General features: G+C 47.4%; 1 protein-coding gene across 2 annotated transcripts in view; it reads right to left on the minus strand.

Annotated features, from left to right (window-relative positions):
• The window catches only part of ATP9A (ATPase phospholipid transporting 9A), a 132,282-nt gene that overhangs the window by 59,060 nt on the left and 54,387 nt on the right, over positions 1 to 18,835 (minus strand). For both annotated transcript variants that reach the window (XM_077873593.1, XM_077873595.1), the window contains exons 7-13: positions 17,204 to 17,298; positions 14,208 to 14,288; positions 13,524 to 13,599; positions 4,995 to 5,071; positions 3,147 to 3,307; positions 1,093 to 1,235; positions 503 to 615 (exon numbers count right to left, since the gene is read on the minus strand). In XM_077873593.1, the coding sequence (XP_077729719.1) occupies positions 503 to 615; positions 1,093 to 1,235; positions 3,147 to 3,307; positions 4,995 to 5,071; positions 13,524 to 13,599; positions 14,208 to 14,288; positions 17,204 to 17,298 (746 nt within the window). The remainder of the gene's footprint in view (positions 1 to 502; positions 616 to 1,092; positions 1,236 to 3,146; positions 3,308 to 4,994; positions 5,072 to 13,523; positions 13,600 to 14,207; positions 14,289 to 17,203; positions 17,299 to 18,835) is intronic.

Here is an 18,835-nt window from a genome sequence, read left to right on the forward strand (position 1 = left end):
ACTAACCAGTAGGCTCACAGTGCTATTTCTGGCACCAGTTATTGGCCAAACAAGTTTCTCTAAGGTTTTTCCTAATATCCATAAAGCATTTCAGTAGAGCAGAGTAACTGTGGGAATGAGAGAGATTGGGGGAGGGGATATAACTGAAATTTCACTCAAAACATAAAGGCTTGATGGTTAAAAAGAGAGGTGGATGGTTAAAAAGAGAGATGGGGGGAGGGGATATAACTGAAATTTCACTCAAAACATAAAGGCTTGATGGTTAAAAAGAGAGGTGGTTGGGAAGGAATAGGGAATGATGGCTAACGGGGATGGGGTTTCTTTTTCAGGTGATGGAGACAAATTGATTGTGGTGATAGTTTCACAACTCTGTGAATACAGCAAAGACCACTGAATTGTACCCTTTAAATGGGTGAATTGTATGGTATTACGAATAAAATCTCAATACAGGTGCTAATAAATGCAAAAGAATTGTTTCAGGTATCAAAACAGAAGGTTTTACCTGGGTATAAATACTGAATATGTGGCTCTGAACTTCATCCATTGAGTCGAGGCCATAAGCCACGGTGCCTAGATGGAGCCGTTTGAAAACCATCTCATTCTGGGTAAGAGTTCCTAAAACACAAGACAGATGAGTAACTGTGTCAACATCCTGGGGCTTCTATTCACACGAAGGGCGGCTGAAACTTTCTGAGAGTTTCCCACTCTCTGTCTGCTACACTGGTTTCAGCACTGCCCCTGCTGGGGAGATGTCTATAGTATTTGATGGGCCCAGATCTGAAATCCTTTTCTTTTGAAAGTGCCCTCCTGGGTTTCCGTGGGGAAAATGACCACCCTCGTTCCCTGGGATGGTCCAGAGAAGGGTCAGTCAGGGGGCCTGACTCATTCCATTGGCTGAGACAGTGGCCCATGATCTACCCTAGATTCCATCCTGAGGGAATCTGAACTTTGAGCAGACACAAACATGGACAGGAGATGAAAAAGGTGAAGAAAATAAAACAGCAGCAAGCATCCATCTCAAACCTCTCCAGAAAGAGAATCCAAGCCCTTGCTCTCACCGGGAAGCCTGTGAAGGCCCAGGAAACAGCTCACCTGTCTTGTCCGTGAGTAAGTAAGAAATCCTCCCCAGCTGCTCAGGGATGGTGCTAGAACGAACCACAGTCCCGGGGATTTTCGAGTCCCTCCGAATCACCCAGCTGTACACAATCTTGCCCATGTCCAGGTTCACACGCAGACTAGTCAGAAAATCAGAGCCAACAGGTTAACGGGATATCTGTGGGGTTCCTTGTGACTACTTGAAGATGGCGAGGACTCTATGACACATCATCTGTGCCATAACATTTGGAATCCCCCCCTGTAGAAACACACCCCTGTGGCCGGATCCACAGATGTAACAAGAGTCAGCGGCACTACCGGATATCTCACTGAACAAATCATCACTGTTTCAAAGCTATTCTGTTTTAGATTAAAATAGAACAATGAAAGTTTAAAATGCCTTTAAAATACTGAAAAGGGGGGTGCCTGGGTGGCTCAGTTGGTGAAGCCAGTCAGCTCAGGTCATGATCTCAGGGTCATGGGATCAAGTCCCATGTGGGCTCCCTGCTCAGCGGGGAGTCTGCTGATCCCTTCCTCCTTCTATATGTGTGCTCTCTCTCTCTTTTTCAAATAAATAAAGAAAATATTTTTTAAAATAAAAAATACTGAAAAAGTAGTTGTCTTAGTCTTACTTTTTTTTTTTTTTCTAAGATTTTATTTGTCAGGGAGAGAGAGAGAGCATAAGTAGGGGGAGCGGCCTTGTTCTAGGGACACCATGGTATCAAAACTACAATCCCTATCCTCAGGAAAACATGAATTCTAGCTGGGCTGATATAAATATGCAAAAGAGCAAGAGGAATTATAATGCAATATATCGAGTTTAAGATAGAGATTATAAGTACTAGAAGTTTCAGGGAAAAAAATGTGATTTATTTTAATAATGACTTACTAAACATCAATAATGAGGAAAAGTAGGAAAAACATTCCCAACAATATAAAGCTAAATAGTTAAGCCTAGAATATACAAATAGAACAGTTCTAAAATATATTGGGGTGCCAGTATATGTGATGTGCAAAGTTATTTGCAACACATTACTCTGTTTAAAAAAAAATAAAAAGGGAAAAAATAAAAATAAAAAAAATAAAAAAATAAAAAAATAAAAAGGGGATCCCTGGGTGGCGCAGTGGTTTGGCGCCTGCCTTTGGCCCAGGGCGCGATCCTGGAGACCCGGGATCGAATCCCACGTTGGGCTTCCAATGCATGGAGCCTGCTTCTCTCTCTGCCTGTGTCTCTGCCCCCTCTCTCTCTCTGTGACTATCATGAATAAATAAATAAAATCTTTAAAAAAATAAATAAATAAAAATAAAAATAAAAAAAAGAAAAAAGGTACGGACGCCTGGGTGGCTCAGCAGCTGAGCGTCTGCCTTCAGCCCAGTGCCTGACCCTGGGGTCCCAGAATCGAGTCCCGCATTGGGCTCCCTGCAAGGAGCCTGTCTCTCCCTCTGCCTGTATCTCTGCCTCTCTCTCTGTGTCTCTCATGAATAAATACATAAAATCTTTAAAGAAAAAAAAGAGAGATTCTATGTAGAGTTAAAAGAATCCTCCTTTAAAACAGAAAGCAGGCTAGAAAAAATATGTAGCAAATTAAGCACTTATCACTTAGTTGTGAGATTAGAAGTGATTTTGACCCTATTCTTCTGCCATTGTGAATCTTTGGTTTTTCCTACTAAGACAATCTATTATTTACATCGTTTTATAAGAGCATTTATTCAGCCTCCAAGGGAGGCATGCAAACAACTGCATGTGCCACCACTGCTCATCGATCACAGTATTTCCCACTGAGCCCAGGGTCTCTCTCCACAACAGCACTCCCAGTGCCACCACCAACCTCCTGAGCTGGTAGATAAGATGGACTCTACATGACATCCTAGCATTGAGTCGGCAAGGCAAGATCTTTTGGGCGAAGACTAATTCATGGAAGGTTGGTGCAGAGGGGAAGTGCACTTCTGCTGCTAGAACCACAGAGCGTGGCTCACATTCCTGACTGTCCCCCGTCAGCATTCTTCAAAGAGTAAAGAGAAGAAAACGTCATGGCTCATTCTCTGCTTACCTGATGGGAATGATGTTGGAAAACAAGAGGAGGAAGCGGATGATCTGTAGGTACCAACGACCAGCAAAGTGCTGAAGGGCAACCATGACCAGTGACACCACCACCAAAGCACCAAAGAGGATCTTTGTGAGGCAGTTCACCTCTAGGTCAAATAGGCCAATCTGTGGGACGATGCACAAAGGGAGCCTGTGGTTAGCTGGTGCAACCCAGAGCCCACCTGGAGAACTGGTCCTTCACTCAAGAACACCTGCCCCCCACGTGAGACAGTGGGACTAAGCAAACCCTGTATCTTTGGTTGAGAGCACTGGGCTCCAAGGGCTAGGGTTCCTAACAGACATCCAACAGACCTCAAAGAATTCTGATTTCAATTTTTTAATTTAACAGTTAAGAAGACTTAGACTTAAAAAAAAAAAAAAAAGAAGAAGACTTAGACTTGGAAACACATAAGCAGGTTACTACTGCATTTGGTGGTGCTCAGCACAGTGGGACCTCTACCATCTTTTGCTGCAGCCTGTAAAACAGCTCAGTCTCACACTCTCGGAACTGCACCACGCACTGATTCAGCGCTTCCTGACAGTTCAGGGCATGTACACTGGTGGTATCAGATGTTTACAGGCTGCATTAATGAACACGATGATTTTAATAATTACAAATTTATTTTAATGTGGATGCAAAAACACATAACCAGCACACCAAAGCCATAACTTCACAGAAACGTGATCTAGGATAAGGCTAAAACACGGAATAAATGGCATTCTAGTTGTAACGATGGTCGTTGACAGTGGGTGGCAATGACCAGAAGTTGGGAAATATAGTGTCTGTTCATGATGTTGACAAAGGAGATCATTCTACAATTTCTGGCTAAGTCTTAAAAATTGGAGGAGGGGTGGGACATCTGGGTGGCTCAGCAGTTGAGCGTCTGCCTTCGGCTCAGGTCATGATCCCAGGTCAGGGGATCGAGTCCCACATCAGGCTCCCTGCGAAGAGCCTGCCTCCCTCTGCCTCTCTCTGTGTGTCTCTCATGAATAAATAAAAATCTTAAAAAAAAAAAACAAAAAAACTGGAGGAGGGGTAGGGCTGGGAGGGTCAGGTCATGACATGAAATGAAATCCCGTTTGCCATGCCACAGCCAGTCTTAGGGGAAGGGGACAAAAGGCTGGGGGGAGAGTTGGGGGGTTTGGGGGTTGGGTCTGAGCCTGCCCCTTCCTCACCCTGCAGGAAGCCAGGACCCAGTGCTTCTCAAGGCCACTGCCCGGCTCAGACGAGCCTATGGAAGCACCTGGGCTCACAGGCCAGTGGGGGGGAGGACTAAATGGGTGCATGTGAAGGATGCAGCACAACACATGGCGCACAGTCAGTACTCAAGTGTATAACTTAAAAATCTTGGGATCCCTGGGTGGCGCAGCGGTTTAGCGCCTGCCTTTGGCCCAGGGCGCGATCCTGGAGACCCGGGATCGAATCCCACGTCGGGCTCCCGGTGCATGGAGCCTGCTTCTCCCTCTGCCTATGTCTCTGCCTCTCTCTCTCTCTCTGTGACTATCATAAATAAATAAAAATTAAAAAAAAAAAAAGAAAACATTTAAAAATCTTTAAAAATTTTATGAATACACATACATGCATACGAATACACACATATGTGGTACACGGATGCGTGTGGAGTTAGGTGGATGCGTGTGGATACAGGTGCGCACACACCCACGTGAGAAGACAGCAAGCTTATATAAAGGAAGTAACACGGTTAGGTGTTCCTGTCTTTAATCCCACTCCTCACCCGCCAACACCAAGCATCAGGGGACGTCAGGTCAGAAAGTTCTGACGAGGAAATGCGTCCTACGACCGCGTACACACCTTACTTCGAGGGTTTGAGGTATTCATGACACTCCGGAGTTCTCTGCCGCTGTAAAGAACAACACCCACAACAGTACCTAAACACAACGCAAAGAAACGTTAATGTGGATGAGGGTCCCCGGGCCACCCCAGCCACCCCGGCCACCCCGGCCACCTGCACTGGAGCACCAGCCACAGGCAGCCATCCGAATCTAAATTCAACCGGAACTAGTATATCCAGTCCCCCGTCTTCCCTACACTTTGGCCACAGTTTCAAGCGCTCAGTAGGCACAGCGAGGATACCGAGCGCCTTCGTGGTCGCCCAAAGGTCTGCTGCTCAGGGCTGGTCTACGGGTCCAGCAGCCTGACAGCTGAGGGGTGCGGGGGGGCGGGGGGGGCAGAGGTCTGGCCTTCATGCCGCTGCCCTCAGAGGCTTCCAGAGGCGCTTAGAACATTCCAGTCTTCATAAGCTATTGTGGAAACTTCCCAACACACTCTTCTTAAGCGTTCTTCCCGCTGAGTCTGATTCCGTTCGGATTCTGTGTCTAACTCTAGAATACCTGGGGGATGTCTGTCCGGACGACAACCCTTTCCTGAGAACTCCCCCACCCCCTCTGCCTTCCCCCCATTATCAATCTTTCTAAAAATCGATGACTTATAACAGAAACACAAAAGGCCAGTTAACGTTAGAAAAGATGCTCAACTTCCTGAATAATCAAAGAAATGCAAAATAAGCCACTTTTATCTCTAGGACAACAACAAAAATTCCACAGGTTGATAACATCCGAGAGGTGGAGACATGGGCCCTGTCGTAACTCACTGGAGTGGGCAGGAGTATATAGATGGGGAGCCATCTGTTTTGGGGTGAACCTGGTAACCCCTATTAAAAATTTACCTTTGTCTCCCCTTTTCAGTGTACGCCACACAAACGCTCAACACAGTGGGGAAGACAGACAATGAAGGGAGGAGACAAGAAGGAGGTCATCACGGACAATGGAAGGTGCCATCGTGACAATCAGGCAGAGGAACAGACTGGGAAGGAGCTGGAGTAGACTGCCCGGTGGTAACTGGGTGGGCAGAGAAGCAGTCCCGGGGTTGAGGACGCCTGAGCAGGAGCTTGACACCCCCCCACCCCCATCCCCACCCCCGCCCGGTTGAGCCCTCAGGGAGGCTCCCAGGAACACAAGCAATCTGGTCTGTGCGGGGACAGCAAACACCTCACCTCTCCTCCCCCCGAGGAGACACAAAGCCTCCAAGAGCTTCCCACAGAGCTGGTCAGAGCCCAAGCCCAGGTGAAGCAAGGGACCGTGTGTCCCCGACAGAGCCCCGGGAGGAGACACTGAAGTCCCCCCTCCAAGCTTAATGCACATAATGCGGTTCCCTTCCAGGAAGGCTCAGCAGATGGCAGGCGGGGGCGGGCTCCCTGGCTGGCTCCTGGGCAGATGGTGGCCCCGTGAACGCAGGCCTGCGGCCACAGCAGATGGTCAGACCGGGGCGGCCACGCAGCCACTGCACTCGCTGCTGCACAGATGTGGTCGGTCTCCGTCACCGACGTCCAGGGTTCAAGAGGGTTCCTAATAACGAGGGCCTCCACTGGCACCGGCCAACCCTGAGGCCTCCCCCAAGGCTGAAATGAGAGCGGCCCTTCTCCCCAGGCCTGCCTGTGCCCAAGGCCAGAGCCACCTCCACGAGATCCAAACGCCGGCCACGGTCACCCAGAGAGAAACCACACGCGCGTGCTGGTTTGGTCTGTACTGGGCTTTAAAGGTTCTGAGGTCATTGCCAACTTTTATTTATTTTTTTTTTAATTTTTTATTTATTTATGATAGTCACAGAGAGAGAGAGAGGCAGAGACACAGGCAGAGGGAGAAGCAGGCTCCATGCACCGGGAGCCCAACGTGGGATTCGATCCCGGGTCTCCAGGATCGCGCCCTGGGCCAAAGGCAGGCGCCAAACCGCTGCGCCACCCAGGGATCCCATTGCCAACTTTTAAATACAGGAACCTGAGAATCCTGGCTTCTCCTAGAAAATTGGGAAATCTGGTGACACTGAGTCCGTGTTCCCCACGGTATTACCAGCAGGTGTCAAGCATGGGCATGCCCTTTATCCAGGGGCAGGTTCCCGCCCCCCCTTCAAGACCTCCTGACCTGAGCCTCTCCACACCCCCTCTGCCCCCTGCCCCCCTCTCATCCTGGCAGGGGACAGAGCGCAGAATCCTCTCCACCCGGCCAGCTGCTGTCTCCAGGTCAGACTGCGGCGGTCGGTAGCACACAAAGTTCTCCCTACCTCTCCATGACAGCGTGGTCCTGGGGTCAGTGCCCACTCTCTGACGCCTCTGTTCCCAGTCCACGACAGGACAGATGCTACCCCCAAGACTGAGCTTTTAGCAGTTAGACACGGGGCCGCGACATTCAAGCATGTGACCACAGGACGAGTCCTGTCAAACAGGGTCTAGACCAGCTGGGGTCCAAAAACTCGTGCAGCCTGGTGCACATGGCGCGACGGCCTGCAGGGCCACAGACTGAGCCTACAGACTGGGGTCAGGGGAGGCACAACAAACTGGAGAGTCTGCAAAGAACTGGGCTCCGTCCTAACACCTGCTCTGCCAAACCCCCGGCCTCCTCAGCCTCCGTATCCCTCCCCCAGCCCTCCGCATCCCTCTCCAGCCCCTCCCCATCCCTCCCCCATCTTGCCCCCAACCCTCCACATCCCTCCCCCCTCCCGCCCCATCCCTCCACATCCCTCCCCACCCCTCCCCATCCCTCCCCCATCCTTCCCCCATCCCACCCCATGACTCCTCAGCCCACACTGCAGGGTTGCCATGGTAACTGCATCCTCTACACACTGAAGCCAGCCAACGCAGCTGGACCCTAAGCACCACCTGGCAAGCTTTTTCATTTCTTTTTAAACTTCCAAGTGGTAACAGCAGAGTAACCAAAACACGGGAGTTAGACTATAAGGAGAAGAGAGAGGTGAAATCTCACAGAATTAAGATTCCTAACGATGGCCGTTTCCTGGGTGGAGCACCAGAGGAAATGGCTTGCAAAGAGCTTCATGCTTGCATCAGGATGAGAATGCAGTCAGGTGACTACTCACTGAGCAGCACGGGAAACTGAGGCCAACTAGGAAATAGTAAACATCCAGCTTCTCAGATTCACTCCAAAACCTACTGAAGGGCTTGGCGGGTAATGCCACCAGGTCATTGGAATCACTGCGCTCTCTCTTCCCACCAATCACAAACTTTGAAATCTTTTCTCCCAACTTCAAGATCCCAGCTTGTTCTCCACTCTCTTCCTTCCAGGAGGAGGACCTCCTAGGCTGCATGACCTTAGGTGAGTTGCTTAACCTCTCTGAGACTCAACTCTTCATTCCACTAAATCCCCATTTAATGATCTGAGACCAAAACAAGAGAATGGCAGCAAAAATTTCGTAAATAAAAAACCTGATAAATAAAAGACTCATTACCCTTCCTCTCTTGAGATTAAAGCTGACAAGTCCCTCCAACTCAGAATTCTCCAATCACTTCAATCACTTCCCTTCATACTGGCTTCAGAGGGATTTCAGAGAGGGCCCCCATTTCCTCTCAACTCCTCTATAATTTGCATTAAGATTAAACTACAAATGCCATGAGGGTGGAGGCAAGGATTTTCCGGCATGCCCATGCCGCTGCAGCACTGAGACCTAGCAATGCAGCGTGGCAGCATTACATAGAGAACATTAAGAAAAGTTTTTTAGGGGGTCCTGGCTGGCTCACTCGGTAGAGCATGGGACTCGGTAGAGCATGGGACTCTTGATCTCAGGGTCATGAGTTCGAGCCTCACATTGGGGAACAGACTGTACTTAGAATGGAATTTTAAGAATCCTTTACAACTTTTTTCAGGGGTGCCTGGGTGGCTCAGTCGGTTAAGCATCTGCCTTCAGTTCAGGTCATGACCTCAGGGTCCTGGGATCCAGCCCCATATCAGGCTCTCTGCTCAGCGGGGAGTCTGTTTCTCCCTCTACCCTTCCCCCTCCACTCAGGTTCTCTCTCCCTAGCTCTGCTCTCTCTCTCTCTCTCTCTCAAATAAACAAATAATCTTAAAAAAAAAAAAAAGGTAGCTGTTTCCCTTGTATGAGGCGGCAGGGGGGGGGAGCGGGAGGGGACTGGAAGTCAGCTTAGGAGGCCTCTGGGAGGCTGACAAAATCCTGATTATTGATCTGAGCATTGGTACTGTTTGGGATTCAGTTACTCTTCTGTATTCGTGCTACCTTTCAATAAAAGGGAAGAAGAATGTCTGCCTGCAAGAAATGACGTGCGTACCATTCACGTGCCTGCTTGGTAAGGAGAGGGGCACATCCCAGGCGCCTCTGAATTTTACCTCCTCATGTTCTGATCTCCATTCACACCCTCTATGTTCTCCATCCCAAGGTGTGTGCTTTCTCCTTCCACACACCTCCTGTCCCCGCGGGCAGTGTCTGCACAGAGCCACAAGCACAGACTGGGCACAAGTGTCCAGTGCTCAGGTTAGAGCCAAGGTAAGGCCCCTCTGCTGGTAAGTTTTCCTAACTTCACTCCATGAACCTAGATAAATTCAAATATTTTAATATGAAACTATATAAGCATCCTCCCCCCAAATCAGGGTATTTTCTAATTTTAAAGCAGGTAAGATTTTCTCAGCATGTCATAAAAACCAGAAACCATAAGGGGAAAAAAAATCAATTGGTTCGAGGATATACAAATTTTCAATTTTGTGCCAAAATACCAATGGGGTCAACTGGGAGATAGTAATTACAACTAAGATAACAAACAGAAGGATACTATGCTTAGGACAAAGCGTTCTTAGAAATCATTTTTTAAATGAACTCATCAACAGCAAAAATGGACACAGGGCATAAACTGACAATTCACATATACACTTTAGAAAATGCAAATGAGGGCACCTGGGTGGCTCAGTCAGTTAAGTGTCTGCCTTCAGCTCAGGTCATGATCCCAGGGTCCCCGGATCAAGTGCCCCATCAGGTTCCTTGTTCAGCAGGGAGCCTGCTTCTCTCTCACCCTCCCTCTGTCTGCCACTCCCCCTGCTTGTGCTCTCTCTCTGGGTGTAAATAAAGAAGTAAATAAAATCTTTTTTAAAAAATGCAAATGAAGAGGGAACATTAAAAAAAAAGTCCAACTTCACAAATGACTGTTTTTGTTTTTTTTTTTAAGATTTTATTTTTGGGGGATCCCTGAGTGGCTCAGCAGGTTTAGCGCCTGCCTTCAGCCCAGGGCATGATCCTGGAGTGCCAAGATCAAGTCCCACGTCAGGCTCCCTGCATGGAGCCTGCTTCTACCTCTACTTCTCCCTCTGCCTGTGTCTCTGCCTCTCTCGCTCTCTCTCTGTGTCTCTCATGAATAAAAAAAAAAAAAAAAAAGATTTTATTTTTGGGACACCTGGATGACTCAATCAGCTAAGCATCTGACTCTTGATTTCAGCTTAGGTCATGATCTCAAGGCTGTGAGACCAAGTCCTGTATGAGGCTCCATGCTCAGTGCAGAGGAAGCTTGGGATTCTCTGTCTCTCAAAAAAATAAATAAAATCTTTAAAAAAAAATGTTGAAGTAATCTCTATGCCCAACATGGGGCTTCAATTTACAACCCCAAGATCATGAGCCACATGCTCCGCCACCTGAGCTAAGCCAGGAACCCCCACAAATAACTTTTAAAAGCAAATCAATATGTTAGATATTTATTCAACATATATCACATAGGCAGAAATTTAAAAGTCCAACTGAACATGGTGTTGGCAAGGATGCACATATAAGGTCAGGTTATCAGGAGTGTGATTCAGAAGAAGGAAGTTTGCTAGGCGAACCAAAATGTAAAATGTATATGCCCTTTGCCCTAGGAATCCTGTTTCTATGGAAACGAGGACAACATCAATATTTAGAACTTCTATCTGGAAAAACCAAACAAAGCACATCAAAGACAAAAACAAAAGACAAACAATAAACTCTGAAAAGAGATTTGCATCACACATGAGATGACAGTTTGATACTCTCCCTACATGCTTACAAGTTAATAAGAAAAAGAAGAAACAAAGTAGACTGACCAAAACATTTATGGTCAGTGGTCCCCATATTCACAATGAAATAATAAACATCAAAACCGTAACAAGAGACCTTCTATCACCTAACAAGAATAATAACACCATGGAACTGCTGCATATCAAATAGACCATAAAATCTTTTCAAAAACCAGAAATGGGGAACTCTCACAAACAAATAAGGGAATCAGAAGAACCACAACAGAAAAACAGCTCAGGGCACAGAATGTCCAGGACAAAGGAAGAGACCACACAGACCACGAAGAGGGCCAACCTTCCAGGTACTCTAGGAAATGCAAATCAAAACAGGCTCCTTATTTTTCTGACAAATTATTAAAGATTAAAAGGAATAATTAGGGGCACCTGGGTGGCTCAGTGGATTAAGCGTCTGCCTTCCACCCAGGTCATGATCTCAGGGTTCTGGGATCCAGCCCTGCAAGGACTCCATGCGGACCTGGGAATCTGCTTCTCCCTCTCCCACTACCCCTACCCCCCACTCGTGCTCTCTTTCTTCCAAATGAATAAATAAAATATATTTTTTTTAATTTTTAAAAATTAGGGATGCCTGGGTGGCTCAGTGGTTGAACATCTGCCTTCAGCTCAGGGTGTCATCCTGGAGTTCCAGAATCGAATCCCACATAGGGATCCCTGCAGGGAGCCTGCTTCTCCCTCTGCCTATGTCTCTGTCTCTCTCTTGAATAAATAAATAAATCTTAAAAAAAATTTTTTTAAATAGGGATGCCTGGGTGGCTCAGTGGTTGAACAGCTGCCTTAGGCTCAGGGCAAGATCCCAGGTCCCAGGATCAAGTCTCAGGGAGGCTGCTTCTCCCTCTTCCTGTGTCTCTGTCTCTCTCTCTATGTCTCTCATGAATAAATAAATAAAATCTTCTTTTTATTAAATCTGAAAATTGGGCAGCCCGGGTGGCTCAGTGGTTTAGCGCTGCCTTCAGCCCAGGGCGTGATTCTGGAGTCCCAGGATCGAGTCCCATGTTAGGCTCCCTGCAGGGAGCCTGCTTCTCCCTCTGCCTGTGTCTCTGACTCTCTCTCTCTCTGTGTCTCTCATGAATAAATAAATACAATATTTAAAAAATAGATAGATAGATAAATAAATAAATAAATAAATCTAAAAAAAAAGGGAATAGTTGTTAATAAATGACTTCAGAGGGGAGAAAAACTGGGAAGGAAGAGTAACCACTTCTGGGAGAGGTGGGTAGACACACGGTGGGGAAGGGCTGCTCCAGGTGCTGGTGGGTGTGGGCGTGTGGGCGTGGCTTCAGGTGTGGGTGAGGCCATGGTGCAGCGGGAAGAACCTTAAGGACCCATTTCTCACTTCTTTAGCCATCAGGAGGAATTGAGGGACACTCCAGATGAGGCTGCAAATGCAGACAGGCGATGGAAGAGGAAAAATGGCAGACAGCCTAAAGGGAGCGCTCAACTCTGTCCATCTGCAGGAAGGAGTCCGTCTGGTCTGTGGATGGTGAGCAAGGCGGCCCCGGTCTAGTCTGTGCTGGCCTGAGCTCCGCATCCCCTTCCCCAGCCGCAGAGCATCCTGACTATCTGTTGTACCAAATAGCAGCAAAGCAGCATCAAGCAAAAGAACACAATTTGAGAGGAGGGAGATGTGCTTGGGAGGGAAAAAGTGATCCTACAACAGTAAAGACAGGATGTTGCCAGTAGTGTGATTTTCTGTTAATAGTAGTATACACTGTCACATAATATATGTAACATAAGATAATAACAAGAGCTGCACAGTACATTCCGCTGCTGGAGCAAAGTGCCTGGGTTCAAGTCCCAACTTTGCCTTTTAACTGGCTGTGTGACCCTGGGCAAGCTACTTAACCTCACTGAGCTTGGATTTCCTCGCCCACAGAATGGGAGTACTACTCGCACTCCTCCCGCATGGTCATGTTGGGAGGGGTAAGTGAACTGGGTGTAAGGCATGGGGGGAGCACCCCACTGATACCAACCCCTGCTGCTGCAGACACTGCTCAGCCCCTGGAGACACTTCTGCTCAGTTTCATTCCAGCTTTCAAAACGAAAAGGCACCGATCTCCACATTATCCTGGTGTTTAACACCAAGGCTCCAGCTCAGGCCCAGTGGCCCATTCCTGGACACCAGGGCCCCTGACTGGGCAGGACCAAGCTCAAGAGCCCCCACGGACACTATGTCCAGCCAGAACATCAGGCTGGCCCAATTTCTGGTAGAGATTAGAATGTCAATCTCAGGTGGCAATTAAGGGCTATTCCCAGAGTGGATGCTGTAGAACAGTCCACCGGCCAGAGCAGCTTCTCTTACAGGCGTATACAAGTGTCCGAGGGGCAATTAGATGTCAGTCAGATTCCCTGGAGGGGCTGGAGCAAGTGGAAAACACTGTTTGACCGACGACTAATTTTCCCAACTGACAGATGATTATTCTAATTATACAAAAGGATTTTCTTTCCTTTTCAAATTGCTAACACATTCCTCAGAAAAGGGCGCCCTTACCCGACGCGATGACAGTGCCGGCCCAGAGCGTGTTCTCAATGCTCAAGCTCTCGCTGATCGGAGGGTCGCTGTCCTCCTGGAAGAGACCAACAGACGTGCATTTACCTACCGAGGATTTGAGAGAACCCACGGGCTGTTTCCAGCCTGCTCTTCCTAAGAGAGGAAGAGAGGATGACCCCTACTTGGAAAGCCATAGTTCAGCCAGGAGAGGAGGATCAAGCTCATAAACCACTGTCCTTGGCATGGTTTTCATCCCCATGGCAATACATGAAAAAGCTGTTCATGATTGAAGAAGGACAGGCTTCTAATACTGAAGACATGTCTTACAATGAAGAAGTAAAATGCAGAAGCAAATCAAACAAAAACAGCACTTTGCCGGCCAGTCCTATGGCTTCTAGAAAGAGACCATGAATTTAATTTGGATTCTATAAATCTATTATCCCAGAGTCTTCAAATAATTTAAATCCAAATTAAATTTCTATCCTGAAAAGTTGGGAAGTGGCTTAAAAATTGTTTACAATGCCAGCCAGGACTTCAGTGAGTAGAAGAGGTCATGGATACGTCTGAAGGGGACAGAAGAGTACCTGCCCTCACACAACAGAGTAACATTAATTATAACAATACTTGACTCTATGTTGTGAGGTAATTGAAGCTGTTCGAGGCTGGTAGGCTCAGCCTACTTACTCTGGTAAAAGTTCCCACAAAGTTGTGAATGTCGATATTTGGCTCTTCTGCATAGACATATGATCGAATCTGAAGGAGATCCTGTTTAACAGAGGGAACATTATGGAGTTAAAGTTCATGATTAAAGAGATTTTGGGAGCCCCCCCCCACTATTTTTCAAGAGTAATTCTATCTCCCAAACAGCAAACAGGTTCTCAAAGCTACAGGGCCAGTGGAAATAAGAAGAAAAAAAATTTCTATGAATGAAGTTTTAGGACTCGCTACACACAATATCCCACAACACCCTGACAGATTCCACAGTAAAGATGCCTGTTTATCTGTGTTCACCCAGTGTTTCCTAAACTGGTTGACAGCCAAGGTCCCCCTTCTGTCACACTGCAGTTTCCAAGAGTTGTTCGTACCAATGGAAATCCTTGCTCAGTCAACAAGTGGTTATTGGGCCCTACTCTGTGTAAAGCCCTGGAAAAGGCAGAGGAGTAAAAAGCAAAAAAGAACACCTCACACCCATTAGGATGGCTACTCTCAAAAAAGTATTGGTGAGGATGTGGAGAAATTGGAACGCTCGTACACTGTTGGTAGGAATGTAAAATGGTGCAGCTGCTTTGGAAAACAGTATGGTGGGTCCTTGAAAACTTCACAGGGAATTACTGTATAATTAGCAGTCCTCTTGCTGGGAACTGAAGGTGGGACCTCAAAGATATTGCACAGCCATGTTCGTGAAGGATTATTCACAACCACCAAAAGATGGCAACAACCCATGCATCATCAATGGATAAATGGATAAAGAAAATGGGATACATCCATACAATGGAATATTGTCCAGCCTCCAAAAGGAAGGGAATTCTGACACAGGCTACCACGTGGATGAACCTTTGGAACATGACGCTAAGTGAAATAAACCAGTCATGAAAGGACAAATCCTGTATGATTCCACTTCTATGAGATCCCTAGAGCAATCAAATTCATATCTAGAGAGTACATGGTGGGTGCCAAGGACTGGGCAACGGAGAATTGTTTGATGGCTATAGAGTTTCTGTTTTGCATGGAGATGGATGGGAGTGAGGGTTGCACAACAATGTGAATGTACTTAACACCACTGAACTGCACATTTTAAAGGGATAAGATGATAAATTTGATGTGTATTTTACCACAATTAAAAAACTGAAAAAAAAATCTCCAATCAGGAGATTGGGCTACAGGGAGGTGGGCAGAGGCTACTGGCTGCCCCCATAGGCAGGGCTTGAGCCCTCTACTAACTAGCTGGGGGACCCCATATGCAGATGTGTTTATTCTGTGGCCTCTATGTACTAATAAGAAAAGGCCATGAGGAGTGCCTGGGTGGTGTGGTCAGTTGAGTGTCCAACTCTTGATTTCAGCTCAGGTCGTTATCTCAGGGTCATGAGATCGAGCCCCACATTGGGGGAGGGGGGGGCTTGACTTTCTCTCTCTCCCTCTGCCCCATCTCCCTTCTCTCTCTCAAATAAATAAATCTCAAAAAAAAAAAAAAAAAAAAAGATCCCAAGACACATTCAAAGTAGACAGGAGCAAAAGTTGCAGATCACAAATACAGCGTGATCCCATATATGTATAAGGTAAGCTCTCCTCACCAAGTTTACAGTTATATATTTGTAGGAAAGTGTGCTGGCAAAGGTCTGGAAAGATCACCACTGACTTTATATGATCCCCGGAGGAAAGCAGGTAAGGTTTGGGGCAGAGGCCATGAGCAAGACTTTTGACTTCTTCCTCTACAGCTTTCCATACAATTTAATTTATTTTTTTTAAGATTTTATTTATTTATTCATGAGAGATATGGGGGGAGAGTGAGAGAGAGACAGAGACAGAGAGACAGAGACAGAGACAGAGACAGAGACACAGAGGGAGAAGCCGGCTCCATGCAGGGAGCCCGATGTGGGACTCAATCCCGGGACCCAGGATCACGCCCTGGGCTGAAGGCAGGCGTTAAACCGCTGAGCCACCCAGGAATCCCCAATTTAATTTTTTTAAAAAACAAGAATATATTCATGTGATGCCCAGGTCATCCTTTCATATAGTTCTTTTGCTAAATTGTTCCTCCCTACTCAGATCCCTCCAGCCCAGTAAAGAAGAGCTTCCTGACAGCAAAGACAGTGGCATCTCCTCCGTCTTGGGACCCCAGTCCAGGCCCAGGCCAGACTGGGGTGGCCGCGTGGTGGGGGGGGGGCAACATGTGTGTTTATTGAACTGATGCATCCCCAGCACACACCAAAAATTGCAACTCTGTGCAGCACACAGGCAAGCTCCTTCATGATTCTAAGCTCTTCTAGACGGTCTCTTAAAGAGAATCCTTCAAATCATTTTGAAGATCAGAAAGCTTTCTTTGGAGAGATCTTACCAGGAAGTTAAAATGAATCATCCAGAAAAATCAGGACCCTCTCATTAGATTACCCCATCTCAGGGGCAGGATGGTGCCTTTTAAGTATTCCCAGGGGGCTCCTAACCATAGTCAGAAACTCACTGCTCTACAATGCACCGGTGCTATTTCATTCGTCACTGGCCATGAAAGATCATTAGGGCAGTGCTCACATTTACTGGTATGTTAACCAGGAATTCTAGAGCAGTGAGATTCTAACTATAGTTAGGAGCCCCTGGAAATCCTAAGAGGCACCATCCTGCCCCTGATGCCAACAGGAAAGGACTGTGGTATGGGTTCTCAGTAAGACGAGAAGTCTCAGGAGGCCCTGTGCAGAGGAACGATACACCCGCCTTACCTTCTAGCTTTACGTTAGGCACCTTGTTGAGGCCTCTTAAGATACTGAGCTTCCCTCCAAAAAGCACCCCACCTGCACTTCGCTCAGCCACATGACTTGAAACAACAGGTGCTCTCGGCCCCCCGGGACCCTGTCCCATCAGCCCTCCTTCACACCTGACATCCCACATCCAGGCCCCAAGGGCCTCTGATTTGAGAGCCCTCCAAGGACACCAATGTCAGTCTGTCCTTCTGCAGGAAAGCTACTCACGGCAGCAGTGGGGAGCCTCTGCGTGCAGGCCACGGGGAGCCGCAGCTTCCAATCTGTCTCCCCGTCCAGCTGATCCGTCCGCAGGAAACAAGACCCTGTGGGATGAGGGTGGGCACTATTTGCTTTCGATTCAAGGATCCTTCCCTTGGCAGCTCTGAGTAGTTCCAGCTCTGGCCTTTGCAAAACTCCAAATCGATGGCCAACAACCAAAAGGGAAAACGAATGCCCCACTTCCCACTCCCTCTGTAAGCTCTCGGGTCAGAAGATCTGAATTCAAATCCGCACTCCATCATTCACTCACAGTAGGAACCTGGGCTGGTTTCTTGATGTTGCTAAACACCAGCGGGCCCTGTCTATAACATGAGGAGGAACACAGACCTCAGGAGCTTGCTGTAAAGAGTTAGGGTGCCAGAACCCGCAGCATGGTGGCTAGCACAGAGCAGCTGGCGTTCAAGGCCATGCTGGGCAGAGATATGGACACCTTGTCAGGTAGGAATCAGACTCCTGGGTTCAAGACCAGCTGTACCACTCACTACTTGGGTTTCCCTGAGTGTAAAAATGGGCAGAACAGCACCAACCTCACGTAGTGAGGACTCCGCAGCGGATCCTGGCAGACTGCTCAAAGTGCAGAAAGTGCTACAAAAGCACATGCTCATTACCCACTTGCATGTGGATGCCTATTTCAGTCTGATGTGCAAGTCCCAGCAATGAGTCAGCCGTGTATCTCATCAGACCCAGAAGGCAGTGAATTCGCAGACACTGCAGCTGAGAGCTCTGGGCACTGTCCAGGAAAAGCATGTCTAATCTTTTGAGGGGGGACGGGGAGGGAGCATTTCAGGGACCCTAATCCATAATGCTCTATCTTCACAGACAAGGACATGAGAACCAACTGAGGACAAAGCAGTAGATTTTAAAAGAAGACTTTTAATCTAGCATCCTCTTCTTCATCTCCGGATACTTTAATTGATCATTAGCATAAAATTTCATGTATACTTTTATTTGACTCATAATAAAGTAGGTTCCAGGAGTCTTGAAGGAATAGAAATGTGATTTTTTTTTTCAGATGGTCAAAGATCTGATTGTGTCTGTACGTGAGAGAAAAACAGCCTTATTTCCTCAAAACAGCTTAAATTAAAAAAAAAAAGTGGGGAGATTTAGAGTCAACAGATGGGGTGGGCAGGCCATTCTTTTCCACACTGGGAAAGAATTGGGAATGAGTAGGTCTTGTAGGAGCCTTGAGCAGCCCGCTCAGGTCTAAGGGGGCTGTGAGAATAAATAAGTTGAGGGGTAAGGGCAGGCATGGCCCAAGAGGCCACCTACCTCTCTCTGTCCCCAACTTCTCTACGGTCACACATCTCCTGGTGTTTCCACAGAAGAGAGAGAGGGTTTCTGTGTGCTTCCATTTATGGGATGTGCTTCCCGATCCTGCCAAGCCCTGAAGGTGAGCCCAACAGCAGCCCAGGGAGGAAAACCATGGCCACTGCGTGCGGATCCCCCAGCAGGGACTCGGCCTGGGCCGTACTAACTGTATCTTTGTGATGATCAAAATCTATTGACCTGCGAGCACCCAAAACGTTTGTTGTTTTTGTTGTTTTTGTTTTTTGTTTTTTTTTAAAAAAAAGACGGCTCTAT

The sequence above is a fragment of the Canis aureus genome, chromosome 26 (assembly GCF_053574225.1).
Source record: "Canis aureus isolate CA01 chromosome 26, VMU_Caureus_v.1.0, whole genome shotgun sequence".
NCBI lineage: Eukaryota > Metazoa > Chordata > Mammalia > Carnivora > Canidae > Canis > Canis aureus.